Source organism: Morchella sextelata (assembly GCF_020137385.1).
Source record: "Morchella sextelata strain SCLS chromosome Unknown scls_16, whole genome shotgun sequence".
NCBI lineage: Eukaryota > Fungi > Ascomycota > Pezizomycetes > Pezizales > Morchellaceae > Morchella > Morchella sextelata.
The window spans coordinates 934832-962697 of record NW_025408631.1 but is presented as its reverse complement, the minus strand read 5'-3'; the positions used below and the strand labels follow the sequence as shown (position 1 = coordinate 962697).

General features: G+C 44.9%; 8 protein-coding genes across 8 annotated transcripts; 3 read left to right on the top strand and 5 right to left on the bottom strand.

Annotated features, from left to right (window-relative positions):
* Positions 1 to 172: 172 nt before the first annotated feature.
* Positions 173 to 4416, top strand: H6S33_003957 (uncharacterized protein; the record flags this gene model as incomplete). Its single annotated transcript, XM_044835311.1, has 15 exons — positions 173 to 296; positions 362 to 506; positions 565 to 722; positions 821 to 1007; positions 1058 to 1166; positions 1222 to 1758; positions 1820 to 1917; positions 1985 to 2274; positions 2327 to 2656; positions 2719 to 3005; positions 3060 to 3169; positions 3231 to 3390; positions 3459 to 4046; positions 4109 to 4238; positions 4298 to 4416. 15 exons carry the CDS (start codon positions 173 to 175, stop codon positions 4414 to 4416), a joined length of 3372 nt encoding a protein of 1123 aa, XP_044691491.1.
* Positions 4417 to 6697: 2281 nt separating this feature from the next.
* On the bottom strand, positions 6698 to 7787 carry H6S33_003956 (uncharacterized protein; the record flags this gene model as incomplete). The annotated part of the gene is made up of 4 exons (XM_044835310.1): positions 6698 to 7138; positions 7195 to 7496; positions 7568 to 7658; positions 7725 to 7787. The coding sequence occupies 4 exons, from the start codon at positions 7785 to 7787 to the stop codon at positions 6698 to 6700; spliced, it is 897 nt and encodes a 298-aa protein (XP_044691490.1).
* A 1902-nt stretch (positions 7788 to 9689) lies between these two features.
* On the top strand, positions 9690 to 10787 carry H6S33_003955 (uncharacterized protein; the record flags this gene model as incomplete). The annotated part of the gene is made up of 4 exons (XM_044835309.1): positions 9690 to 9735; positions 9825 to 9868; positions 9921 to 10704; positions 10762 to 10787. 4 exons carry the CDS (start codon positions 9690 to 9692, stop codon positions 10785 to 10787), a joined length of 900 nt encoding a protein of 299 aa, XP_044691489.1.
* Positions 10788 to 13173: 2386 nt separating this feature from the next.
* H6S33_003954 (uncharacterized protein) lies at positions 13174 to 13996 on the top strand (the record flags this gene model as incomplete). Its single annotated transcript, XM_044835308.1, has 4 exons — positions 13174 to 13306; positions 13397 to 13479; positions 13541 to 13840; positions 13892 to 13996. The coding sequence occupies 4 exons, from the start codon at positions 13174 to 13176 to the stop codon at positions 13994 to 13996; spliced, it is 621 nt and encodes a 206-aa protein (XP_044691488.1).
* Positions 13997 to 14693: 697 nt separating this feature from the next.
* On the bottom strand, positions 14694 to 16226 carry H6S33_003953 (uncharacterized protein; the record flags this gene model as incomplete). The annotated part of the gene is made up of 7 exons (XM_044835307.1): positions 14694 to 14763; positions 14823 to 15235; positions 15292 to 15387; positions 15439 to 15749; positions 15807 to 15855; positions 15913 to 16048; positions 16150 to 16226. The coding sequence occupies 7 exons, from the start codon at positions 16224 to 16226 to the stop codon at positions 14694 to 14696; spliced, it is 1152 nt and encodes a 383-aa protein (XP_044691487.1).
* A 2005-nt stretch (positions 16227 to 18231) lies between these two features.
* Positions 18232 to 18923, bottom strand: H6S33_003952 (uncharacterized protein; the record flags this gene model as incomplete). Its single annotated transcript, XM_044835306.1, has 3 exons — positions 18232 to 18676; positions 18739 to 18817; positions 18887 to 18923. 3 exons carry the CDS (start codon positions 18921 to 18923, stop codon positions 18232 to 18234), a joined length of 561 nt encoding a protein of 186 aa, XP_044691486.1.
* A 1371-nt stretch (positions 18924 to 20294) lies between these two features.
* Positions 20295 to 21339, bottom strand: H6S33_003951 (uncharacterized protein; the record flags this gene model as incomplete). The annotated part of the gene is made up of 3 exons (XM_044835305.1): positions 20295 to 20424; positions 20479 to 21226; positions 21303 to 21339. The coding sequence occupies 3 exons, from the start codon at positions 21337 to 21339 to the stop codon at positions 20295 to 20297; spliced, it is 915 nt and encodes a 304-aa protein (XP_044691485.1).
* Positions 21340 to 22555: 1216 nt separating this feature from the next.
* H6S33_003950 (uncharacterized protein) lies at positions 22556 to 26210 on the bottom strand (the record flags this gene model as incomplete). Its single annotated transcript, XM_044835304.1, has 3 exons — positions 22556 to 22987; positions 23050 to 26055; positions 26136 to 26210. 3 exons carry the CDS (start codon positions 26208 to 26210, stop codon positions 22556 to 22558), a joined length of 3513 nt encoding a protein of 1170 aa, XP_044691484.1.
* Positions 26211 to 27866: the final 1656 nt, after the last annotated feature.

Below are 27866 nucleotides of genomic sequence, written 5' to 3'. Positions count from 1 at the left end.
CCTCTAGGCTGAAGAGCTTAAAATATACCAACCCAGTTCTGTAATCTTGGATAGTGGAAATTATGGATATGGTATGTTGATCTTAAGGAACTTTCGGTTCCAGATCCTTCTTTCTCAATGATTTTATAACTGACGGGCCATTTACAAAAAGCAGACTGGAGATGACCAGTCTATGCTCATCGACAATGTGGAACAGGACCCCGAGAAGCAGCAAGATGTGACTATCATAAGCCCCCAGCAATCCTTAGATTCAGAATCTATTGAAGAGAAGGATGCGATAATGATGGCCGATAACTGTTAGCTCTTCTCCAATTGGGTCTACTTACGTATTAAAGCTACTAACATGATTCTTGCATTTTAGTTGACGCAATGAGGAAACATCTGCTTCCGGATGATCCAGCGTTCGAAACAGAGGATGAGACTACTTTTACATGGAAAATCGAAAATTGGCGTAAGATGGAGAGAAGGTCACATAGTCCAATTTTCGAGTGCGGTGGTGATCCTTGGTAAGAATAATAAATTACCCTTTGGATTAATATCTTCTGGGCATTAACAATCGAGTAGGCGTGTTTTGTTTTTCCCACACGGAAATAATTGCGAATACGCTTCATTCTATCTCGAGCAGGGGTATGCAGAAAAACCTCCAGAGAACTGGTACAAATGCGTGCAGTTTGGATTAGTCCTGTGGAATCCTAATGATCCTTCTGTCAACACAATACATCGTGAGCCCACTTGGTTTTTCTTCTTTTTTTCTATCGCTCCCTTTCTTGAACCTACGGCATCTAACTAAGTAAAATGTTTCCTTGTTCCCTTTCATTAGACGCTCATCATCGCTTTACTGCAGAGGAAGGGGATTGGGGTTTCACTAGGTTCGTTGAACTACGGACGTTGATGGCTAAAACAAAGGATAACCACTGCCCATTGGTCGAGAATGATCGCGCAAATTTGACCGCATATGTTCGAGTTGTTAAAGATCCAACGGGCGTTCTATGGCACAATTTCGTCAAGTGAGTGCCCACACTGAATAGTCTAGGTGGGAAGATGTTGACTTTTCCAGCTATGATTCAAAGAAAGAAACAGGATTTGTGGGGCTGAAGAATCAAGGTGCTACTTGTTACTTGAACTCTCTCCTTCAATCCTTGTATTTCACAAACAGTTTTAGAAAAGTATAACATTCCTTTCGCAATTATGAAGCAACGAGCTAACTGGCATGCTTTATAGGCTGTACATCAAATTCCTACTGAAGGCGAACCACTCTCCAACAGCGCACTTACACTTCAAAGATTGTTTTACCTTCTTCAAACCTCCAATGACGCTGTAGGAACCCGTGAGCTCACGCAGTCGTTTGGCTGGGAAACCCAGGACATTTTTGCCCAACAGGACGTTCAGGAGTTAAACAGAATATTGATGGAGAGCCTGGAACAAAAAATGAAGGGGACAGAGGCTGAGAACTCTCTTACGAAGTTATTTGTCGGGAAGACAAAAACTTACATCAAGTGTATAGACGTGGATTATTCATCGGAAAGAGTCGAAGATTTCTGGGATATCCAGCTGAACGTTCGAGGATTCAATAACCTAGACGAGTCTTTTAGGGACTATATTGCTGAAGAGACAATGGACGGTGAAAACAAGTACTATGCAGAAGGTTACGGTCTTCAGGAAGCAAAGAAAGGCGTAATTTTTGAAAGCTTCCCGGAAGTACTGCATTTACACTTGAAGCGGTTTGAGTATGACTTCAATACTATGCAAATGCAGAAGGTATGTAGTTTAACCAACATATTTGCGCAACGCAAAATGCGGTTTAGTTGACAAAGTACAGGTCAACGATCACTACGAATTTCCCGAAGAGTTCGATGCTTCACCTTATCTTTCAGAAAACGCGGACCGATCAGAACCTTACGTATATGTTCTTCACGGGTGAGTGATGATATTCCATGAATCTCCTACGAACTACACTAAAATTCCGAAGTGTTCTGGTTCACAGTGGTGATCTTAATGCGGGTCATTATTATGCCTTTCTAAGACCTGAGGAGGATGGCCCGTTCTTCAGGTTCGATGATGATCGCGTAACCAAGGCGACTTTGAGAGAGACCATGCAAGATAATTTTGGAGGTCATTACGGTCCAAGCGCCAATGGGCCTGTGCGAAATCAGTATACCAGAGTGGCATCTCTGAAAAAATCGATGAACGCCTATATGTTAGTTTATTTACGAAAGAACAAAATCGGTGAAATCTTGCCCCCACTCACCGAAAAAGACACGCCTGCACACCTTCGTAAGTTCTCACGCAATCTTGGGGTGATTATAAAATCTGACTATTGATGTAGAAAAAAGAATAGAGGAAGAGAGGGCTATTCGTGAGCAGAAAAGAAAAGAGAAAGAAGAACAACATCTATACCAAAATGTTAAGGTCATCACCCAAAATCAATTCAAGGCTCACCAAGGATTTGATCTTGCACATTGGGATGAGAAAGAGCAACCGGACGAGGCCCAGCCTAAAATTTATCGGATACCAAAGGCCTCTCCGGTACAGGAGCTTGTAGAAAAGGTGGCCGGGGACCTTGGTGTTGATTCAAGCAGGGTCAGGCTATGGGTAATGGTTAACAGGCAAAACAAAACCGTTCGCCCCGATCAACCCATTACTACTGTTGACATGAGTATGTGGCTCCTAGCCTTGCCATTAAATTACCATAATGGTTTGGCTAACTTAGAAATCTAGCTATCGAAGAGGTCTCCGTCAAGCACAATAACAAGTCGACCGATTTCCGACTTTGGGCAGAAGTTGCCAACAATACCGACAACAAACTCCCGGAATCATGGAGCCAAGCCCGTGATTCGAATGGCGCCTGGATCGTTGTCTTCCTGAAGCATTTTGATGCCGAAGAGCAGACACTTCTGGGTGTAGATCATGTATACATGCGTAAGAATGACAAAGTGGCAGAGTTGCCACCTGTGATCCAAGCATTGATGGGATGGCCATCAAGTCAGCAAATCAAACTTTATGAGGTTTGCGCAAATACGTCACGCTACAATGCTGTTTAATACTAACAGTTTGCTTAGGAAATTAAACCTTCAATGATTGAGCCAATGAAACCTAAGCAAACATTTCAGCAGGCCGAAATCCAAGACGGCGACATCATATGTTTCCAGAAAGTATATAACGAGAAGGAGTATGTAAAACTCTTAGGTTTCCATGAGTTGCTTGTATATCCATATTAACTATTGGTCTAGGCAACTTTCACTCTTGCAGAAAAGCGCTATGTTCGACGCAAAGGACTTCTATGACTACTTGGTAAACAAGATGAAAATTAAATTTATACCTAGGTTTTCAAATCAAGAAGTGAACCGCATCTTCGAGCTCACTTTAAATAAGAAAATGAGTTATGACCAGGTATGATAATCATGCTTCTTACGCCCATCTTATCTCTGGTCACTGATTCATAAAACTTCTTTTCACAGCTTGCCGATAAAGTAGGCGATTATTTGGATGCTCCGCCGACCCATCTTCGTTTTACCACCATGAACGCCAACACCGGAACCGCTCGGACAATCGTCAAAAGGAACCCCAATACCAATCTTCAGCAGATGTTAGTCAATCAGTATTATGCCAACTCAACTTTATCCCCCAACAGCTTGTTTTACGAGGTCTTGGAACTGTCATTGACAGAACTCGAAACAAAAAAAGTTGTCAAGTTGATGTGGTTACCTGAAGGTATCTCAAAAGAAGAGCAACTTGAGGTGCTAGTCCCCAAAAGTGGACAGGTCCAAGACATTATTCCACTATTACAGCAAAAGTTGGCCCTCGACGAAGAGAAAGTTCAGGGGATACGGTTCTACGAGTCGCATCTTGGAAAGTTCCAAAAGGAGCTAGCACTTCATTTCAGTGTGGCTGGAATTCAGGAGTATATGACACTGTTCGCCGAGCGAATACCAGAAGAAGAGAATGAGATGACTGATGATGATCGGTTCATCTACGCATTTCATTTCCACAAAGAGCCAAGCAAATGTCACAATTCGGGGATCCCGTTTAAGTTTGTGATCAAAAACGTATGTACTCGGCCTAGCCAAGCCTCTGATAGTCAAATAATCGGTATTAACAGGCACAATAGGGCGAAATTTTCGAGAAGACAAAGGAGCGTTTGCAAGCACGGACAGGGATTAAGGGAAAGCCGTTTGAGAAGATTAGATTTGCAGTGGTCAAGAAAACCCAGTTCTCAAAGCCTATATTCCTCGAAAATGGCAAGTTACATCTATTATGGACATTCCATCATCCTCTCATAGCTAACATGAGGATATAGATGACATACTTTCAGACATTGCTTCGGATAGCGATGATATGCTCGGCTTGGATCACCCTGACAAGAACAGTCGCGGGAACTGGGGCAGAGCTGGGGGACCAGAAATTCGAATCAAATAGACAGACTCTTTCCCCGCCCCTCTCTTTCCTTTTTTTCGTGCAAGAATGCCAGTTTTTATGGGTTTATTTCAGTTTCTGTACCCCCTCTTTTGAGCACGAATGTTTCTGTATTCTAACTTACCTTTCTCATTACTTCGGGGATTGGTGATCTTTTCTTATAAAGCTTTATACGCCATTCCGGGATTCTTTTTTTTTTTTCCTTCAAACGGACGGAAATTTCAAATTTTCTATTTGGATCGAAAAGGTTCTTGTGGGTAACTATTCATTCTGCCGGTGCAGATCTGTGTTATCTTTATCAAAATTGTGGTAAAACTGAGACACGGTCCCGGAAATGCGCCTATTGCACCAGGCTCGATAGGTAATCTTTCCCTCTGATTAGTACGAGTGATAGTTTATGTTCTCGATGTAATTGTTGTGGTTATATATAACTCTGCTCCTTGTGCTCCGGTTTATCTTTTCAGGATTTTTCTCACATAGAACCTCTTGAACGACTGGGACTTACCAAACCTATAGAAAATGAAAAGTTTGGGTATCAAGTCATTTATTTCCATTCAGAGCCTCTAAGTAGTACGATAAAGGTACTTCGACTATGGAGGAAACTCTCGACGACTTTATGAACGCGAAGCACTCCACATTGATTGAGATATATTCATAAACCTTATCATACTGGTATATCCAGTAGCTTCCAACTGATGTTGTAGTGACGAGCACATGTATTTCATGAATAAATAAAATAAAATCAATCAATCCACCCACCCTGCCAGGGCATCGAGTGATACCTTATGAACATAATAAGCAGAATCGAAGAACCCTGCTAGTCAATGCGGAGATAATACCATTTTGAGCGTTTGTCAAGCTCTTATAGGAGAAAGTTTAATCAGAGGGTTTTTAAACCCCCCTCCAGCTACGCGTCTCTAGATCTTGCTCATAGGCTACCTCGCCTCCTCCATCATAGATGTTATGTTGGTGTTGCCCACGAGCGTCCTTGTGTTCTTGCCTGGAAGATCTGGATATGACCTCAAAAATATTCAAGGCCAGTGGTCTACAAGGACGGGGTTCACATCGAGGCTACCATGTGTCTTTCTCTCGAAGGAACTGACAATAACGGATGTATACAGGGGGTCGGCTTAAAATTAGGTACCGTATTGAGGGGGGTGGATGTTACTGAGAGTACCTCGAGGGACCGGCCTCGGGGCCAAATTCATTATACCTCAAGATCGGGTAAGCACAGGAGTCAATAAGGAAAAAGCACCTCGCGGACGATTTGAAACTTCGCCTCGACCATCCTTGTTGCACATAATATATCGACATACATGTAGTACTAGAACTAGCTAGGGGAAATCACAGATCAGCATTCTCAAGATCTATATTGATGAGATAATAATACATCTAGCTAGGTTTGAAAAGGCCCATACAAAGCCTTGAAGGAGTTCCTATTTGTGCAGTATATATGGGTGTCGATCTGGTAAAACCGTTCGCACAGCCAAATCCTTATTCTGAAGAACCACGCAACCGATAAACCCCAGATCTTCATAAAGTTCAGGTAACCTTGGTGATGGCCCAGAATTGATTTTTTCGGCCATTTGTCCCATCAGTTGGAGGCTGTAGATTACGGTAGCGAACTGGTAAGGCCTCGTTGCGTTGCCACACAGGTACGAAACCGCTCATAGACTTGTATGTACCTACTTGTGGCGAGAATAAGTTTCCGCCAAATTTGTACGTGAAAATGCGGTTGCAACACAAAAGTGGTGGCGGAAACTTATTCTCGCAGCAAGTACATATCATGATCATAGACCACAGTAGGGCCTGTTCGGTTGACACAAAAACCTGCATCCCATGGATTGGGCTCAATAAAATAATTACCTAGGAAAGATCCCTTTTCCAAGATCCTATGGCGCTGATAAGTTTATAACTATAGGCGCTTTGGGTCTAATGGCGGATGCCAAAGTCACGGTTAGGGTTCGGAAACACATAAATCAGGGATTTTTCTAGGCTCGTCCCCAACCCGTCTACTTCCATGCTTCCAGAGTAACGGGCTGGGTACGAGACTAGGATTTTTCCCATCTGGGCCAATGGCACCATATAATGCTTAGGAGGACTAGGTGGGCCAACATACAAAGTAATATTGAATTTATGTTCTAGGCTTGAAATTTACATGTATCTAGTTGTCTGTGGTGATGTCTAGTCTATGTGCCACTTTATAAATATAAGCGGATATTGATGTCCTTTGTGGATACTTTCGCCCGTGTTCAAAATTGCCCCAAAAAGATAAAAGTTCTGATTACCCTAGCAAATCAGATAGTTTGTCCAAATAAGCGTCTGGTGCACCCTCCGGCCCTGCATTGAGAATATCTTCCTCAGTTGCAACCCCAGTCAAGACCGCCAGCGTACCTCCCAGGCCACCAGCAATACCGAACTTTATATCTGTGTCAATTCTATCGCCCACCATACATGTCCTCTTGCGATCAAACTGGAATTTTCCTTCAACAGCATCCATCATTGCCTGTGATGGTTTCCCCAGTGAAATAGGGACACGTTTGGACATATAGCTTAGTGGTGCAGAGATACTCCCAGCGCCGGGAAATAGCTTACCTTTGTTGGGGAAGGTGCTGTCGACATTTGTCGCGAGGAAGAGGGTATTGGGGTCCTGGAGGTACTGGAATGCCTTTGCATACTTTCGATAATTTATGTGATTATCAAGGCCACATAAAACTACACCAACCTTTTCCTCTCCTACAATCAGCATCTTCAACGATAATCGTTTGAAGGACCTCTCACCTCCGGGTCTGGGACAAAATTAGTGTAATCCTCTTCCTGCATGGCCGTTCTCTCTTCCGGATCGGTTCCGCCGAAGTACCTCACACCCTCACTCTCCAGCTCCTCTTCAATCCCACTCTCGCCGATCACATAGACTTTCTTATTAGCAGGAAGCTTGACGACACGCTTAATATAAACTGCCGACGAGTATGCAGAGCCGAAGATCTCATCGACTTTGGCAGGGATACCGAGGCTGTCGAGCTTTTTTTTGTACGCGCGGCGTGACTTCGTGGAGTTATTTGTCACAAAAACAATTTGTTTGCCTGAAATTATGTCAATCGCGGTTTGAGGAGGTTGCTGGGGCTGCAGTTGACGCAGAGTAATCTCCATTCACCTTTACTCCTGAGCATATCTAGTGTCTCCACAATTTTAGGGAGGAGGGTATTTCCATGCCATAGGACACCGTCGCAGTCGAAAAGAAAGACCTTCAAATACGAATTTGTCAATTATCATAATCTAAAGGGTTTAAGACATTACGCCCTGTAACTCACGTCAAATTTATCAATGAAGGCAGCGATCTGTGCAGGCTTGCCGGTGAGCTTAGTAGGAGCCATGTGTGAATATGTGTGAGATGGTCACTCTCGTAGAGGAGTAGAAGTACCCCCAAGGGCACCACAGTACCGTAATGTCGCGGGGTTCAATTGCCGGCTGACATAAGCTAGATAATTCAAATACCCTATTGGAGTTGTGCCTAACCACTAGATACATGTAGTAAAGTACATGTAGGCTAATAGAGTATAGTACATGTACCTACAGTAGAGTAGAGACTGTAGAGTACATGTATGTATCTATAATGTACTATCGCTAATTTTTCGAATATTGGAACGGTCTGATTGGCTGCTGAGTGCAGGGATGTTGATTAGTCAGCACGACACATCAAAGTACTGAGCACTCACGAGAGGAGGAGGATGGAGCCGAAGGCCCCTCATGATTGTAGAGGGAGAATTAAATTTTATTTGATACCCATAATTCAACGTACAACTCGCGGTCGCGAGTTGGCACACCCCTAGTATACATGTACTTATACATAGGCACTTTCAAGCTACTAGCAAGTCTTCGGGTCACGTGCAGGCTGTTTTCTGGTATCATGGTGAGGTCTGAGGCTAAGAGTCACCTGACCCGAAGACTGCGTCTTTGCTAGTACATACATGTACTAGGGCCACCTCGTGACCGCGAGTTGCAAGAACTGTATTATGATGGAGTGCTTCAACGGAGGGCCTTCGGCGCCCGCCCCCACCTACCTCCACCCAGCTCCCTCTACAGTCGCTCACCTAGTGACGGCGGATCCTGTCTGATGGTTGTATTTGCAGTAATTTCCCCTTGGCGTCCCAAAGTTAACTCTGTTATTGGCCTCAAATCCCTGACCGCCATCAGACAGGATCCGCCTTCACCCCGTGAGTGACTGTACACTTATGGAGGCGCCTTCGGCCCCATCCCCTCCCTCAATCCACTGCTGTCGGCGCCATCCCTTCGTTCGTGCCCGGTTTTCGTAAGAAATAGCCGTTTTGATATTCAAAATACTAACTGCTACAGGGAGTGGATATCCTCTAGGAGTGGAAAGATCGGTTGAAAAAGAGGTCACAAACTGTGACCTCGAGCCTAAAGAGGTTCGCGGAGTGTGGGTTAGGTGTGCTAGAGATAAAAGTCGCTGGAGCAAGTTAAACACCCCCAGTAGAAACTTTAGGCCAACGATCAATTTTGAAAAATGCTATTCGCCACCCAGCAAAATAATCCCTGCAACCATCAATTTTGACCAAAATTGATGCTTGGCCTAAAGTTTCTAATAGCGTTTCTGGTCAAAACGAACGAAGGGTGGGGTGGGCTGGTTGCTATGCAGGGTTAGGGGTCACGGCTCTCAACCAATCAGGAGACAGAGAAATCGGAAAGATCGAAAGACAGTGTAAATACCAGTTATGTAGGTTAGTACATGTATACATTATTCCCTAGGCGGTCAGTCCCAATCGAAATACATGTAGTGACCGAACCAGATATGGTATCTATGCTCTGCTGAACACAGTTCCTGTTTGTTCTGTCCTTGAGTTTCTTGTATATAAAACGCTAGAGAGCACCTGCAAAGGAAAGAGCTCCACCTGCTCAGGGAGAGAATGAACAGTAACTGCCATACTCAACCATATCTGGTTCGATCACTATTTCGATTGGGACTGACCGCCTAGGGGATACTTTACTACCCTTTAGAGCAATTTTGCGGCCAATCTTGCACCGCCAGTCGACGGTTCCAGCTAGCTCCTGCAATTTGTATGGTGAGCCACAGATTGCCACATGTCCTGAAAACACACGAAGGGATATGTAGCATCATGATAATTGACTCGTGTAGCTTCAACTCGAGTGCAACGATATGAAGCGGAGGTGTTCCGGCGAACGACTATAAAGAGCCTCAACCCTTCCTCCCAGTCATTATCGCTCTTTACACGATCATAACTCCGGTTTGGCCAATTATGGTCTTTCCCAATCGTAATACAAACATTCTAACAGGCCACATCGGTACAGCGCCCCAGAGATTTCCCTGTCCATCAATTGAAGCATACATACATCACTGAACTGACTATCTAATCTTATTGTACGAATTTTAGGTGCTGTTCACTGCGTCACTTATAGCGCCGGTGCCGGCCAATATGTACGTACGCGTGCATCCCATGATATGAAACCATTCTCTAAAGATATGTCAGGCTCTCACAGGTGGTGCCGATCGTAAAATATATCTCTGGAACCCTACAACTGCCTCCCGCATCCAGGAATATAAGCTTCATGGTTACGAGGTATTAGATATCACCGTGACCAGCGACAATTCCACATTTGCCTCGGTTGGCGGGGATAAACAGGCATTCCTTTGGGACGTCTCAACCGCCAAAACTCTTCGTCGTTTTGAAGGCCACCTCAGTCGTATAAACAGCGCCGACTTCAACCAGGACGGATCTGTCCTGGCCACCGGATCATATGACACAAACGCGATGTTGTGGGACACAAAAAGTCAGAGTCGGAAACCGATACAGGTCCTTGAAGATGCAAAGGATAGCGTTAGCAGCGTGCACATAGTGGCTCATGAGATTCTCACTGGGAGTGTCGACGGGAGAATAAGAAACTATGACATTCGAATGGGTCGCTGCTTCGTCGATGTGATAGGCTATCCAGTTACCTGCGTTACCCAATCCTCCGATGGAAATGCAGTTCTTGTTTCCGCTTTAGATGGCGGAATCAGGCTAATGGATAAAATCAATGGACAAATGTTACAGAGCTACAGAGGCCACCTCAATACAGACTACAGAGTCAGGAGTTGCTTTGGCGATACAGATAAGTACGCTATTACAGGTAGCGAGGACGGCCAGATATGGGTATATGACCTTCTTGAAGGGACTGTGGTAGATAAAATGGAAGGGCATTCGGGTAAGGCAGTGACAAGTGTGACGTATAATCCGGCAGGGAAGAAGCAGATGCTGAGCGGTGGGGCTGATGGTAAGTAAATGTGATATGATCCGTAACTATATTCGAAGTTTGAGCTAACAGTTACAGGGAATGTTTTTGTTTGGGGCGAGTGATATTATTTAATGACAGCAAATGGGGAGAAAGTTCAACTGGAAGGAAAGACAATGCGTTCAAGTTTTTTATCGATTTATCGGGTGAGTGCATGTAACTGATAGTTTGATTGTCAAAATGAACGGTAGTTCTTGGGCATAGTCGCCAAAAGGGGCAACTTCCATAACCTTTAACTTCATCAAAGACCACGAGACTTTCAGAATAAGGAGATATGTACACTATAAAAGAGCATATACATACTCCAAAAGACAAGTCTGTCCATCAAATATGTGGATTTTGCCAAGACCCCATACAATTAGAAGTCTTAGCACATTTTTAAGAACAACCAAACAAAATAGTCCACCATCAATACTATAATGATTTTTTTTTCAATTCAAGACTGTCAGATGATTCTCCTGGTCGTTAAGTTGTATTTAACTGATTTTTATAAGCTATATCTTAAAATGGCGGGTTCTCGGGCTATTTGAAAAGGGCTGGTTTTGGCGTTTTTTGAACACCCGTTAGCCTTGACAATACCCGTACCCAATTGCCTAAAACAAAATATGTCATTAGAGCGTATTTACTAAGTGTCATTTTTGACAATTGACACTTCGAAATTGACGGTTGCAAAATGCAAAATTGACCCTTCCCCTCCATCGGGATATGAAATGCGCAAGCCGCAAGTCTATCCGGTATCCTTTTAACGTATTTCACAGCCTGGCAAGCAACCCCACCCAAAAATGACACTTGTGGATACTACTTCGGAGAGTGGCGAAGTGTCAATTGTCAGAATTAACGTTCCTCAATTCATGTGGATTCGAAGCGTGTGGGTGTGGTCCAGGTTTAGCGCGGGTTTTGATTGGAGGAAATCTTTTGCACAGAGTCCGCAGAGTTCACAAATCCCAAACAGCTTCAGAGGTGTTTGGTTGTGGAAGTTGTGACCTTTAACTAGACGTGGTGTAGAGGGTTGTGCTGATGTTCAAAATAGCTAGGCTATTAGCGAGTTAGGTTAGCTATTGCCTATGTCACTAACCGCCATTCTAGGGAAGTCTTCACATATCGACATGATCCTGAGGCCCTCAAACCACAAATGACAAGTATGCTCCTATTGGCTAGCGCTGACTGGACTCGTCCACCCACAGATCCCACAGATTTTGAGTCTACATGAATTGAGGAACGTTATTGACGATTAGTAAATACGCTCTATTCTTCTAAGTGTTGGTTCTATAAATCCAAGCGAAACCTCAGTTTCATACTCTCTCAACCGTGCCCCGCTCAGAAAGCCAGCTGTCCAGTTCGTGAACTGGAAAAGTCGGCCTATCGGGCAGAATATACCTACATGTATGTACGGATACAGCCGCATCCGATGACTCTAGACTGGCATTGTAGGGTATTAACCTTTTCAGAGTTGAACTATGACCGAGCATCTCCTGTTGCTTGGAGGATTTAACTGTTTTCGTTTGTATATTGACAGATGTGTGTACTCGCAATTTCACAGCGTTTCCGGACGCAACTGCTATTGCATACACAGAAAAAACCCGCCAAGGCTATCTTTTGTATGGCATGCAATAGTGGTCGCGTCCGGAAACGTCAAAAAACTACGAGTACATATATATACATGTACATGTGGGTACATCATGTAAGTGATTATGATAAGAAGCTGGTCTTTAAATTTGAGGGCTAGCTTATCCTGACCTCGGGTCAGAGCTTTACTAAAAATACCATCAATGCCAATGAGAGTATTTGCCAAGCGTCAATTCTGACACTCGCTTTAGCAGTCAGTTTGGCTAAGCACAGAGTCCGGGCTGTGAAATACACTCACAGGATGTGAAATGCACAGGTTAAAATTGTGATTATTGTAGAAGCATGGGGAGAGTCCTATTGGCCGAGTCAGCCACCTAAACCCTGTTTTTAGACCCCTGTTTCTACAATAATTCTCCCTCTCGCTGTAGAATTGACGCTTGGCAAATACGCTAATTCGAGTTAAGCTTTTGGTAGGACTTAATATTCGCTTACATACATGTACATACATACTTGAGCCATGTTTAGATACAAGTATGTACCTATGTATCAACCTTTGCCAAAAGATTCCACCTCTTTCAAATTATCTCGAGAATTAACTCAGAGATTCATTTTGGTATGTAGGTGAAGCGTTATCTAGGTTGATAATTTGAATTTCGTAGATTTTGTATATATGTGTTCCAAGTAGTACTTCTGGCCAGATCAGCTCTCAAGGTTGAATAAAAAGATATATAGGCCGGGTAACACCATGTTGCAAAAAGTTAAGGCCAGCTCGTCGAATGCACTCTCACATCTCCCCTGAAATACATCACCGATCACCCACGCGACCCCTTATTCGGATTCCTCACCAACAAATTCACCCCAGCTTGAAGCTGCAATCACCTTAAAATGCGCCCATCATTAATGTCGCTGCTACTTGCAGCTTCACAGGTAGTACCGAGCTTTGGTCTATACTTTTATATTGACGGGGTAACACCAAAGTGTTTCTTTGAGGAGCTGCCGAAGGATACGCTGGTTGTTGGTAGGGGTTTCAGTGTTTAAAGTCTTTGTTTTCTGGCCGATTGCAGCTCGTCACCGAATGATAACTAACGAACCCTAACCATAACCATAGGCCAATTTAGGGCGGAAGAATACAACTCTAATACTCACTCCTTCAATGACAATCCCCAGCTCGCCATTCAGATCACCGTCGATGTACTCCACCTCACGCTTATATATGACCCACATCTCTTGAAAATGAACTAACATAACATAGGAAATATTCGATAACGATCACCGTGTGGTAAACCAAAAAGGCTCATCTTCAGGACGTTTCACCTTCACCGCCGGCGACAGCGGCGAACACCGTCTCTGCTTTTGGGCATCTCATGCGGGATCTTCAGGCTCCTGGTTTAGTAACAATCCTGAAGGTGTCAAGCTCCATCTCGACCTTGCAATTGGAGAAACGAGTGAGATCGAGAGCAAGGATAAACATAAGCTCGCAGATATTGTGCAGAGAGTCAAGGACCTCAATGCAAGGTTGCAGGATATAAGGAGAGAGCAGGTATTCCAAAGAGTAAGTCGAGCGTCACTCCAAGTTACCCTGAGTACATATCTACGTTCGTAGCTGGAGAACCACCAGGCTAACGGGAGTTTCGGGAGTAGGAGCGTGAAGCCGAATTCAGAGATCAGTCAGAGTCTACAAATGCTCGTGTTGTCCGATGGACCTTGATCCAACTTTTGATTTTAGGTGCTACTTGCGCATGGCAGTTATCGCATTTGCGAGCTTTCTTCATCAAACAGAAACTCACCTAACAAAGCAAACCTCTTTGAGTGCACAATTACAATCCAATCATTTATACCTTTTAAATCCCTTTATGTGCCATACAAGAATATTAGCGATGCCTTTCCGTCGCTCGTAATGCTATACGTACTATAACTGATTCCTCGGGCCCATGCGCTTTCGCAATTGCTGGTTCTACTAGGATAGATATTACGAGTGAACTGCGAGGTGTTCGGCTTTGTAAACTGTGGTATAACGCACGGAATGTGGGTAGCTGACTAAAAGGCCCAATAGAAAAGTTTGGATCTGGGATACTTTTCACTCTGGAATAAAAACCACTAAGAAAGACTGAAGAATAGAAACTACAAAGAAGTAGGGTGGTCAAACAGGGGGAAAAAAATGAATAAGCCAGAAAAACACAGAAGAAAACGTCTCCCCAGCTATGGAGCCGCGCCATACAATTGTAAGGGAAATCTTGGGTATGTGGATTGGTTAACAGAAAACGACCTGAAGTCATTCGTAATAGAAAAAACGGTTGTCACCCCCCCCCCCCCCCCCCAAATTATCGGATCTATGAACCGTGTACACTCTTGCTTTCGCCACGCAAAGCTCATCTTCCTCTCCCATCAGCAAAATGAAGCAGCGCTTAGCGTCTACCATGGCTTCGAACAACATTCCCTTGCATGTTCTCTAACTCCATCTCCAATTGTTTGATCCTGCATTCAAGCGTCAATTAGTATTAATCCAAGTGATGTCTGGGTCATGGGTAACCTACGCGGCGTGGGTACTCTCCAAATCTTTGTTCAAACGGTCGCGCTCCGAGATCAGTTTCTGCTCCCATTGCCTGAATCTAGCCTCTTCTTTCTTAACTTGCTCAGTAAACCTCTTCCTCAAATTCTCTTCTTCTTCCTTGAACTTAGGATTGTCCAGCTTCCTTGGACGGGCCTCTCCCATCTTGCGGGTCTCCATCTGTTGTGCGCGATACGCTTCGTAATGCTGTTCCTCAGTGGTGTGAATCAAATCAAGCATGTGTGTGCGAATAAGAATGCTACGAAGTTTCTTGAAATCGCAATGTTCTTCGTTTTCAACCTCAGCGACACCCCATGAATATTGGCGTCCTTTGACAACGCGACCATCGGCAGTCTTCACATCTTTCTCGCTGCCAATGACGGCGAACGGCATAGCAGCCTAAAATCACAATGTCAGCCCTAATTCTGTATTCCACATAGAGTTTTTTTATTCACCATCAAGCTTCGAGCGTGCTGGGCAGCGGCTTCGTCATCTTCCTCGATAGGGGGTTGATAAATCTTGATACCCTGTGCTTCGATGACAGCGCGAATCTAAATTGAACGGTCAGCTTCCGAGAAATAAAGATGAATTTTAGCAATTACCCTCTGTTTGAATAGAGTTAAATCCGCTGGTGAAAGGGTATCGGCCTTGGCAACAACGGGAATCAGATTGACACGAGACGACAGGCGCTTCATGACTTCGATATCGAGAGGTTTCAGGGTGTGACCAGTGGGTCTGATGAAATACAAACATGCATGCACACGGAGATCGATCTTGTCCGTACGGCGAGGCTGCTGCTCTTGAAGCATGTATGATTCGTGTTGATCGTCAAGAAATTCGATAATAGGCATCCACGAGTCTCTGTTGTTCACATAGTCTCCAAACCCGGGGGTGTCAATAACGGTAAGGCGGACTAGAGAAATGTCAATTTTGATAACCTATTAAAGATGCCGTTCCTTTCAAGAGGTACCTTTGAAGAATTTCTCCTCAAGCTCTGCTTTGGTGATTGCAATTTCGACCTAGTGAACGAAAGTTAATTACTAGCAAATCAGATAGTTTCTCATCATTGCACATACTGTCTTGTCCATCTGCTTCTTGTGGCGGAGACGATGCTCTGAGTAATTTTTAATTGTTGTACTAAATAGGGTGTTTACGAAAGTAGTCTTTCCTAGACCACTTTCCCCAACCACCATAATAGTGAAAGCAGCGCCTCTATATAATAATTTGAGATGGGTTAGCTTGTGTATAAATTATAAACCAAACCAGCTTAGTAAATGTAAATATTCAATGCTAGCTCACGAAGCTTCATTTACCTCTTCGCTACAATCTTGTGCCTTTGGTTCGGCAGGTTGGCGATACCAATCGCGTTATCGACGTGTCCTGAAGGCATCGTAACTGTTCTGGTGTGATGTTGTATCTACTTGAGATATGGCTAAGAAGCTAGACACGATGGGGTTTTGTTCGAAGGATCAGAAGCAATGGTGAGATGCGGGTGGGTGAGCAGAGAGATATGTAGACGAGAAGAGGGAGCTGGGGGGGGGGGATAGAGTATGCTGGGATTGACGCAGTAGGCGGATGAGAGTAAGAAGAGGAGAGGAAAAGGGACGTTTGGGGAAAAGGAGAGAGCAGCAATAGCCCATGCAGCCCGGCCCCTGAATTGAGTTGCGCCAAGCACCTAGCACAGGCATTTGTGTCGCTCGCTTCCACTGCAGAGCAACAAGATGAGTGTTGCAATTTTAGGAAAGACCGCATATTGACAATGCTATTGTGTCCTGGACATTCGCCGGTTCTGTAGATAGTAAAATTGGCCGCTGCGTGGCTTTCGACCCCAACACTCCCCGCGCCCCGCGCCCCGCACCCCACAAGCTTCGGTCAATCCAACATGTAGGTATATCTAGATTTGATGACCTATCTCGTATCAGTGCTGGTGGCAGAGCTTCTTCTGTATCCAAACATGCATGTTTAAGTTTAGAGAATAGGCAGGCCATTCCTCTGCCCCGTTCTCCTCCACCCACTCAGTTGTGAGTCTAGCAGTGTGGATTCTATGTAGCATCATCATAAATTAAGAGTAGCACATCTGTTATCTCAGGATTTTTAGGAATTAGAATGCCTGCTTCTCTCATCCCTATCGATATCGTCATCTAATGAAGAGCTTGAGGCCATCATTGCAGAGTGGAAGAATTTATTTTCTTATACAAAGCTAAGTGCTGTATACATTCATGTATGTATCGTACATGTATATACATTAAAGATAACCCAACTTTTTATCACATTGTTTGGTAGAAACACACTAAGAATGAAATAGGGTTAGGGTTATGTACCTCAACTCAAAGTAAAAAAACTCCCGCCGTGGCGGGGAACAACCCACAATTTAAATAAATCTCTTGACAATCATTATTTAATTTCTAGAGGACATTATCATGCCGTCACCAAGCTAATAGGCCGTGATTCGCGGAAACAGACAAAGAACTATATCCATGTACTCACATGAACACAGAAAGATGACTACATGTAATAGGGTATATAATGGTTTAGAGTTTTATCTGTCCTGAAGTTTTTCGGAGAGGCTAAATCATGTAGTCCAGTCTTTCCATCTCGTGTCGAGACCTTTTTCTGCAAAGAGAGCTGCATGTGATGTCAGTTATCCCTCAGGCTGGATATAAATCGTGTAAACTAACTTTAAGTGGAAATTGTGACAAAAGAAACCCTAAGAAAGAGGTGATTTATTTCCTTATCAAATCTTTAGAACTAGCGGCAGGCCGTGAGCAACTACTCGTAACTTCCTGACGTTTTTGAACGCGACTGATATTGCATACCATACAAAAATACGCCAAGATCCTGATTTTGGGTGTATGCAATAGTGGCCCAGTCCAAAAACGCCAGGAGACTACGATTACATGTACATGTAGGTACATGTATCTATTCAGTTCCTCGGTTCTTGGCTGGCTTACATCATTCACATCCGGCCTAACGGCATAAGGGATACATACATGTAGCCACTGATAGCGTACATTTAGGCACGAGAGAATCCGTTTCTCAAATACATAGCTCCATTAATTTGCTGTAGTTTTGAAAGCGTCAGCATTGATAACTTAAGAAGATTCACTGACTGACGGGGTCGCAGGGCTAAATTAGATTTATACTTATTTGCGCTGTCTGTTCTAAAAGATACCTTGAGCGATTACCCATCATACCAGGAAGACCTATGCTAGGTATGCGGGTGCATTATTGAGATGTCTTGTACCGGGATGTATGTTCATGGAATATCACTCGGCTATGGGTGCTCCGATTGTGTTTGAGCAAGGAAGGAAAGGGGTGGGGATTCGATAGGATTAGAAGCAATATGGGAATGACCCAATAGTCACCCACGGATACCTCAATTTCGAAATAACTATCTACATGAACGCCAAGTACACCGTGCTCAAGGTTGTCAATCCCAGTACGACGTATCCAGTCCTGTAAACCCCTTTGATATCCAATGCTTTACCGGTATCCCAAAGTAAATGCCTGATTCCGTTCCATGAGTGGAATGTAAATGGTAGCGCCACAGCCGCCTTAATTCCGACCTTTGCTGCTACAGGGAGAGAACCAAACGCAGCAGCAATTGTAGCTGACTCAAGGTGCAGACCGAAGGTAGGTGCAGCAAGGTAGGCAAGGGCAAAAACGTATATACCGCCAGAGAGAGCCACACCAGTGATACGGTTCAAGGCAGACAGATACCAGGTCAACTGAGGCTGATAAATGGTGAGATGGGGAGAGACAGGGCGCAGCTTGCGCTGGGCAACGAGAATCGAGTACGCCTGGTCTTGGGTAACATTTTCTGATGTAGTGCCCGCAGATCTGAGAACAGAGATTGCCGGTCAGGAAAAAAAACATTATATTGCTAAATCAGAGTACTCTACCTAGTTTGGGCGGAAAAGCTTGAAGACGTCGCCCTTACGGAGGTTGATTTGAGAAGCGGACTAACTTGTCTCGAAGACACTATTGCATGGAGCGTAAACTGTTAGCTCTAGTGCCGGCGAATGGGATTTTCAGATTGATGGTACCTACGCCTTGAAGCTGCTCTGAATGTAGTGTTTGAAAACATAGTGATGAATGCAGGTGGGTACGATTAAAGATGAGCGAGTGAAGACGGTTGTGACTTTGTTCCGACGTCTTAAGGTTTGCCTGCTTGTCTGATAGCCGAGGTCATGGATGTTGCCGGGGCGTGGTTTCACCACTTACATAATGCCCGTCCTTGGAAGGGTACATACATACATGTAGCTCGGCCTCTTGGCAGGCTTACATATAAATTCAATTTTTTCTGGACCTCACTTCACCTCTCCTTCTTTTTTTCTTCTCTACAGAACTTTGGCTTAACACTATCCAGTCTTCACTTCTCGACGGGCTGGTTGGTGTCGACCTCGTCATCCGCTCAGCGTTCTGCTGGGTATCGACATTGGGTTGTACGTTCTGAGAAGAATTATCAAAAGCCCATATAATCGCGCAGATACCGTACTACATGGTATACTGCGTTTCATGAATAGGGTTACAATACTTTACTGTATGCTCTGCGAATACTCGGCCATTGACGGTAGTCTCTACTACATGTAGTATGGCAGCGGTGATAAACTAATCAGATTTTCCAGAGGTTATCCGCGCCAAACCTTTCACACCCGCAAGATTTTACCACAGAGAGGAAGTTGAAATCATCATCTTGTAGAAAATTGTTAGCGCCATATATTGGCCATGTACATAGGTAATGTATTTAATAGGTCGTTATCATGTAATCGTGCCAGGGTGTCCAGGGTGTCCAGGGCTAGGTCTCGGACTGCAGGGTTAGGGCAGCATGTAGCCTAAAACTAGATTCTCAGAAACGCGTGCTCAAAAGCAGTTTATTCCTACTTTTTGCTTTGCAGATGACCCCGGATGTACCTACATGTACATTTATTTACTCTAGGCTAGTCTCGTGCCCAGACTGGGCCGCAACTGATTTACGAGGAACAAGTGTCATAGGGTTAAAGGCGACTGACCGTAGTCCGGGCCCAGCACATATAATTGTAACCCCCCCCCTCCGAGTATACTTGTATTTAGATTTGAATTAAGGTATGAAAGGGTAAAATGATGACAGCTTTGACGGTGTTCAGCGATCATTTGGGAGGGAGTGCTTTCTCACTCTACCCAAGTCTAGATAATTTAAGATCATACGTAGAATAGTCTTAGACAATGTAGTCATTCCTACAGATGGGGGGAAGGAAAACCAAGGGTTATGCCCTAGAAGATGACTGGATGGAAAGAAAGAAATTAGGACAAAGAAGCTCGTATTGCGCCTAATGTTTTTTTTCTTCTTTTCCTTTTTTACACTATTCTGTGATTGTTTCCCTCATAATTCGTTGGCCCCGTGAAATCGTTACGGAGGTTAATCAGACATACAAGGTGACGAGTATTTTTAAGAATTCCATTCATATGCCGTGCCTAGTCACCCTAACACATTGGTTCCATTCGCAAGTCCTGGTGATGGAGCATTGGATGTTTCCGGTATGCCATTGGAGGCGTCTTTAATAGCAACATCGCCATCGTCATCTTCCTCGTCAAGATCCTCGGGATGCCTTGTTATAATATTAGTATTTACTGAGAATTATTAGAAGATTTTTAGAACTCACCCTAAAAGATTCGCCACCTCTTTCATTTCGTAGTGCCTCTTTCTCATTTCAGCAAACTTCCTGTGTTTTTCCTCTTCCTCTGGCGTTTCCGGATCATCGCCAGGTTCGCCATGATGTTCGCTCACGGAGTCATCCTGAACAACGACTTGCTTTGGCGAATGGCTTTCCCTAAATTTCATTGGTACCGCCTCTTCAGGCTCACCAAGTTCTAATCCAGGGATATCCTCTTCACGCATGGCATAATCCTTTCTAACACCTTTTGCCCCATCTGCGCTTGATTCACCAGCTCCTACCCTCACAGCATCCAACTCATCTACAACTAACTCCTCTGCATCGAGTGTTCTGAATTCAACTTCATCCTCTAAGGGATCATAGCGTTTTGCGTATGGCGTCTTAGGCTCAGTGATTTTCATAGTGCTAGACTTTTGCTGTTCAGTCAAATACAGGTTGGCCTCATCCCATTTCAGACGCGGAGAAGATTCCTGATCTTCAATATCTCCATCCTTGCTATTTGTGTAGGATTGACGACGAGAGCCGGCACGGACAGGAGTTTGGCCAGCGGATGAACGGCGCCTTCCGGCATTTTGAAGTGTGTTTTGGAGGGTGACATCTTTTTCCGAGTGTGAAAGCTCCATAGGAGAGGATTCTGGAATATTTTCGGATGAAATATCTTCGGAATCAAGAAAGACATTACTAACAGGCTTTTCGGTCGGGGAGCGGTGGTAAGAATTTGAGTTCTTGAGAATTCCTGAAGGTAAGTGTTAGTAGCCTGAGATTGTACGGGGAGTTTTAAAATTGACAAAACTTGCCTCTAGGACGTTTACTGCCAGGTCCATCGAGATCAGGGGGTGAATGCGACATATTTGATGATGTTGCCTGGCCCGGGGGGGGGGGGGGGGGGGGTTCAGAAATGTAGTTATGGCGGAGGGGAAGCAGGGAGATTTGTTTTTCAACTGGTTGAGGATTTCGGAGTAGCGACTCAAGTGTAGTGAGCAAGCTGTACCAGATATTCGGCGAGAGGGGTTGAGGGTAGCTGGATAGAAGCCGGACGGTTGGGTAGTTATTTGAGGTTGGGAGTAGAGCTAGCAACTATAAAGACGTTTCATTTGGTGATTCGATGGATATGTCAATTGAGACAACAATAGAAAGAGGGGGGCAGATTGAGAGGGGGTAAGGACAGGGTAAAACAGTATTTCTTATGAGGTTCCTTCTCTTTCTTTTTCTATGAAGTTCCCGAGCAAGGGTTTATAAAACTTTGGTTACCAGATTCTACTCTACTCAAGCTGTTCCTCCTAGGCCTGGTCACGCTGTGCTGCGGGGTGCTTTACACAACTCCCTTGGCTGAGCTTGGCGACATCTTATTTTGCAGCAATTCATATGCAGTAGGGATACGAGTCCATGGACATCGTTCGTCATTGCACAGGACCATTTATCGGCCTTATCGGGTGATTAATCAGGCCCCTTCGGTTGCAACAAGAATTTCGAACTGTCGATCTACCCAAGCAGGAAATCAAAGCTTCCGGAAGAAGTAAAGAGAGGTCACAAAAGTTCACTGTGCCTTAAAACGGCGATAATAAATAGAATACCTAACTGATTGTGTAAGGCATCCGACAGTATTACTCCACTCAAGGCTGGTACATTTATTAAAATCGAGCAACGTAACATCATCAAGCCCTGCCATTGCATACATCAAATCATGCATCACCAGAAATCACAACGGTTTATACCTAGTTAAATACATGTACTTTCGATTGCCAGACCGTTTGACAGTAGAAACCCCAGATGATAGGGTATTAATTAGTTAGTATAACGTGGAGTCCAAAATAATAATAAAAAATGATATCTCTACCACTCCAAATACTCAAACGCTAAAAAAAAAAGAAGATAAACCCCCGCAATAAAATATACAAATACCCAAGAATTTTAATATCCGCCCCATAAACGTCACTCATGTCATTTAAAAAAAAGTAAGTGCAAGAATAGAAATAGAAACTCCAACAAAAAAAGGGGAGGGCGGAAATACTTCTGCACCTATATATGATGAAGCGAGGGCATAAGTAGAGATCAAGGGAAGCAATTATACCACCGTCCACTCAGCGTAGACACACCACCTAGCACTTCTATCTGCCAAAACTAAGGCTCTCCAAGCCCCTCGCTCGCCACACTTAATTATTGTCTCCCAAATCATTCCATTTTCAGCTCCATTGGTATCGGCCTTCTTCATTAATCTCAAAATTTTTCCAGCTGGTGTTTGTATAGCTAATTTGGCAGGTTTCGGCCCGTTATTCAAGCTATCGCTAGTCAATCCTTCACTAGGATGTTGTCGCACTGCGAAGACAAATGTATTATTGACCGCCAATCTAGCACATTGTGGTTGAGATACGTAGAGATCGTGACGTTGCGCATGAGGTGTTGGGTGCCGAACCAAAAAGTCATAAGGAGGGTTTTCACCCGTATGGATAATTGGCAAGGCAAATGCTAAGGGATGTGGGTTATCACGCATCGAATGCTATTGTTTTTAAAAAAAGTTAGATCAATCTTTTGATGGATGTCGGGGGGTAAAATACTTACGATCAAGCCCCTGTGTCCGGCGTAGATTTTCAAGACACCGTGCCCTTCATCACCAGGCAGTACCGCTTTAACCCTGTATGTTTTAACCCCATTCTCCCAAACAACTTGGCAAAGTGCCCTCTTTTTGGTTACGTTTCCGCTCTCGAATAAATCACCGCTCTGGTCAACTGCAAACCCTCGTACTTCTACTTCGGCAATGCATTCCACATCTATGGGAACGGTGAACTCAATTTGGGCGACTTCCAAATTTTCAATTCGGGTAAGGCTTGTGTCGAAATTGTTCATTTGCAAATTGTGCTTGAAAAATGGCGGACAGGCAGATGGTAGGGCAAGTAGTATTGCCATCGGCAATGGAGGAACCATATGTTGCTGTTCTGCCCTCTGCGGCACATGTGTCCAGCACAGATGGCTTGGTTTGGTCAAAAAGTAGAAGAGTTCTGCCTGTGAAGTAGATGCTGATGAATACATAACCCTTCTGGGATTCGTTGGCGAAGCAAGCGAGCAATCCATGAATCTCCATTCACCATCCACAATTACTCCATTCCACCAATGGTTTGGGCGTGGGCACATTTCGACGTCTAAAGCTTCACCAGGAACTTTCAGGTAGCCTGCCACAATCTCACAGTGAATCCCTACAGCCATACACATTCCCATAACTACCTCTGCAACCTCAGCTGGGCCCCCTCTTCTCTGCTGTATAACGCTTCTAGGATCTGCTCCCGCTTGACCGGGGTTTCCTAAAGGCCCGCTTGGATGTTCCCAAGCAATCTTCTCAGAAACCCAGGTGAAAATAGCACGTAAACGCTGCAGATCGCTACGGTATGGACGACAAACGTGATGCGCTGCAAGGCTCTCAGGCGTTGTGAGCGGAGGCAAGTTTCCAATGAACCTCGTCCCTTTATCAACCAATGCCAGATTTGCTGTGTCAAAATCTGCTGGATTTTCCACTGGGCGTCCATCTGCACCTTCATCTCCATCCACATCGTCATCCAAGGCATCAACGGGACGAAGGACAATCTGATCCATCAATTGTTGTTTCTCTTGTCTCTCTATCCGTTCGTTTCGTGATAGAGTATTTGATCGATTGACATCCCTTCGAACTTGAACCCAATCTTGGCTTTGCAGTTGCATTGGTGTTCGCCCTCCAGATATCGGGTTGATTCCGTCCGGTATAGTTTTTTGTGTCGTAATTGGAACAGGGGAACTGGTGCCTGATGCTAAGCTTCTTGCGGAAGCAGTACTGGTCTTTGCGCTGTTCAAAATCTTCTTGAGGAACCCCGTTTTTTTAGGCTTGGGGCCTGGTTTTGGCGATGCCAGTCCCCCGAGCGCACCGCCTGAAGTTTCCGAAGCCCAGGTTTGTCCTCTTCTCAGCATGCCCGGCCCGACACCGCCAGAACTCGATCCAGAACCGCTTCCAGGGCCAAAAATAGGAGTTTCAGACCTCCCATATCCTGCAAACACTTGCTTTTGTGCACTGATACCACTCCCACCATAAACACTTATAGCCTTTTCCTTTCTACGTGCCAGGCTTCCAGCGCTAGTTGCTGAAAACCCCCCGGCACTCATGCCACTCATGATACTTGCACTAGTCAAAGCTGTTGAGACGGTGGCATTTGTGCTACTGGATTGATTTGATGTCGCACTGGATTTGATTGTTGTTGTTCTAGAGAGTGGTCGTGGGCGAATAAGCTTGTTTGGTCCAGGGCTCCGGCGACCCATATCATACATTGATTTTCGGTTATTTATTGATATTGGATCTCCTGTTTGAGGTCGGTAACTGTCATAAGCTGTATTTTTCGGTGGCGGTGGCGGGGGGAGGTCATCATCGTCATTTCGGTATCGGTCCGATAGATGGCTAGACTGCTGGAACCTCCCATTTCGGTCATCGACCCTCTCACTATGATTATTAAAATTCGTTGAACGTTGATTATCGAAATACATAGTCATGATATTTTCATCCTCATCGGGATATCCTTCGCTCCGGTCACCTATTCCTAAGGAGGTTTCTGGACGCACATAACTCTTCCTTGCCGACGGCGATGAGTGGTATTGTTGAACGAACGCTTCTGGTGACCAAGGGTCAACAGGGGTTTTGATACGGTTGTCATCACGCGCTGTCATGTGCTGTAGGCTTTCCATTACATCTTCCATGGCATTCCTCAACGGGCTTGGCGTGTTTCCTAGTATCGCGGGAGAGTGCGCGCCATTTGGTGCCGGTGTACGTCGCCCATCTAGTGGCAGACTAGGCGAACTGGCACGTTGATACCTGTGCGGTGGAGGTACTGGCGGGGCGCTGATTATGTCCTGGTCATCATGATCTATATAAGGGTTTGGAGACGCTGAACGGTGATACTGCATCATGGATGCTGCGGGCGAAGGCGCCCTGGCGCTGTAATGCGCCGGGGGTGCTGGAGAGGCTGCTCTTGTGTTATATTCTCTTCTCGATACCGACGGCGCTGGCGACGCTCCCCTTGTGTAGGGGTTTGGAGAGACTCCTCGAGGATATGGATTTGGGGAATTAGACCTTGAATTATATCCTTGTTGATATGGTATAGGAGAACGTGATCGTCGGTCGTCGTGTTGGTAAGGCATGGGGGAGTGTGCTCGCTGTTCGTTAAGATAATAGTGCGCAGGCGGTTGCGGTGAAGGTACTCTCGAGTAATGGGTAGGGGCGGGAGAAGCTATTCTCGAATAGTGAGTAGGAGCAGGAGAAGCTGCTCTTGAGTAATGAGTAGGGGCCGGAGAAGCTGCTCTTGAATAGTGAGTAGGGGCTGGTGATATCGCTCTTGTAATATTTCCACCACCTCCAAACCTTGGACTCGAAGCTCCATTTCTTGACACTGGTCTCGAAGGAGAAATCGTACCCTCGATGACCTGAACATAATTTGAAGGAAACAGCCCCATCTGCTGCCGGTTGCGCTTGAGACGTCCCATCCACCATGACCCATCGCCAGCATTGAGACATTCGATAAGGTCGTCCTCAACGAAGCCAAGATCGCGTTTGGTCTAGAGGAAGGCAGAAATATCAAAGATTTTGTTAGTGTGGAGGTTCATGAAAGCCTCAAGAGGGATCAGCAGTGTCATACCTCTCCACTCCATGAGTAAATAGCCCGACACAAGCAAGGAAATTTTGGGAGCACAGGGAGCGGTTCGCCTGGCATGATTCTTACTGTAGCTTCTCGGCAATACGAGGAAAGGGGGGGGGGGGGGGGGGTTGGCGGGCAGAGGGGGCCGAAAATATCGCAGTAGGCGCAGACAGTTATATGTAGGTAATAAAGTAGTAGGGATGAAGAAGGAAGGAATGAAATAACGCAAAACGTAAACTTGAAATTAATGAGGATGAATTGGTGATGTGAGGGTGTGACTGAGCAGAGAGGCTTTGAGTATGATTAAAATGGTACTGTAATGGGAAGAAATCGATTGCTGGTGGGGGGAGTGGAGGGAGTGTGGTTGAGGTTTAGATGGTAAGTGTAAACAACATGCCAGGTCAGGGTCACACGCGAAGGCCTTAGATGAGAAATGAGCCAGTAGGCAGCGGTATCGTGGTTGTCCTGGCAGCGGCGCATAACAACAAGCTTCCATTTATGGCTTCAGCCGCATCCCTTCGATCCCCTAGCAATGGGGGATTGACTTGCATGGAAAGTGTGCATATGACGATGGGTGGATGAGCCGCCTCGTGAACTGTGGGGTTCAGGGGGAAATGATGGAAGACGCGTGCGTAAGAAACAGCTGGACAAGATGATTGTCTCTTTCGAGGGTTTGACTGTCTAACCACGCTAGGCGGTGCTACTACTACTCTAGGAATTACACCTAAGTGGTCTCCAAAGTTGTGACCTTGTAGATAAACATACCATGTAGTGTCCCTTGAGCTACATGTAGAGTAGTGTGTGGGGTACGTGTATTCTACCTATGTATATGTACTGTACATGTACCTACATGTACATACATACATGTACATGTAGTTATGGCTTGATCTCGTATCTAGTCTAGTACAGTGTCCGGTAGAATTATTGCGAAAGTCAGAACTAAAGGGTGGGTTTCTTGGCCCGTGCTCACTGCAAAAATTCCTTTGAGGGCCAATGGGACTATCGGGTCACGGAAAACCCACTCTCGCATTAATTCTACCACAATCTGTACATGTACTCTATTTTGTCAAGACTTTCTGTGAAAGTTAGGTCAACCAAATTCGCAGAAACTCACGTGACTCCCCAAAAGACTGGGGTTGGGGACGAGCCTAATCTATGTCTAAGTGGATTGGTGTAAATTAAGCTTTAACTGGGAGAACCCCAACGTAAATAGAATAAGCCAGAAAATGCGGAGTACCTACATATAGAATCGCTTGTCGATTTCTACCAATCAGGATTCAAATCGGGGGAGCAATGATTCTTGGAAGAGGTTGATGCAAGTTAAGTGGGTTTCTTGGCCCGTGCTCACTGCAAAAATTCCTTTGAGGCCAATGGGACTATCGGGTCACGGAAAACCCACTTTCGCATTAAATCTACCAGAATCTGTAGTAACAGCAATTCCAAGTAATACGGTATCTATGTATGTATTACTCTAATCTAGAATAGAGTAGAGTACATGTATACGTAGAGTAGCTACATACCTAGGTACATGTAAGCTTAGAAATTACTACTACACTCTTCGATAAAGCGGCAAATTCTCGCAATGCTGCACTGATACGGTATCAGTTTTACCCGCATTTCTGGTCCTGTAGGTAGAGTACCGACATACATGTAGAGTACAGTTCTGTATTCGCGCTACATCCCATTCCTATCACTTCGTCTGTTCCCACCATCCACAGAGAATCAACAAAA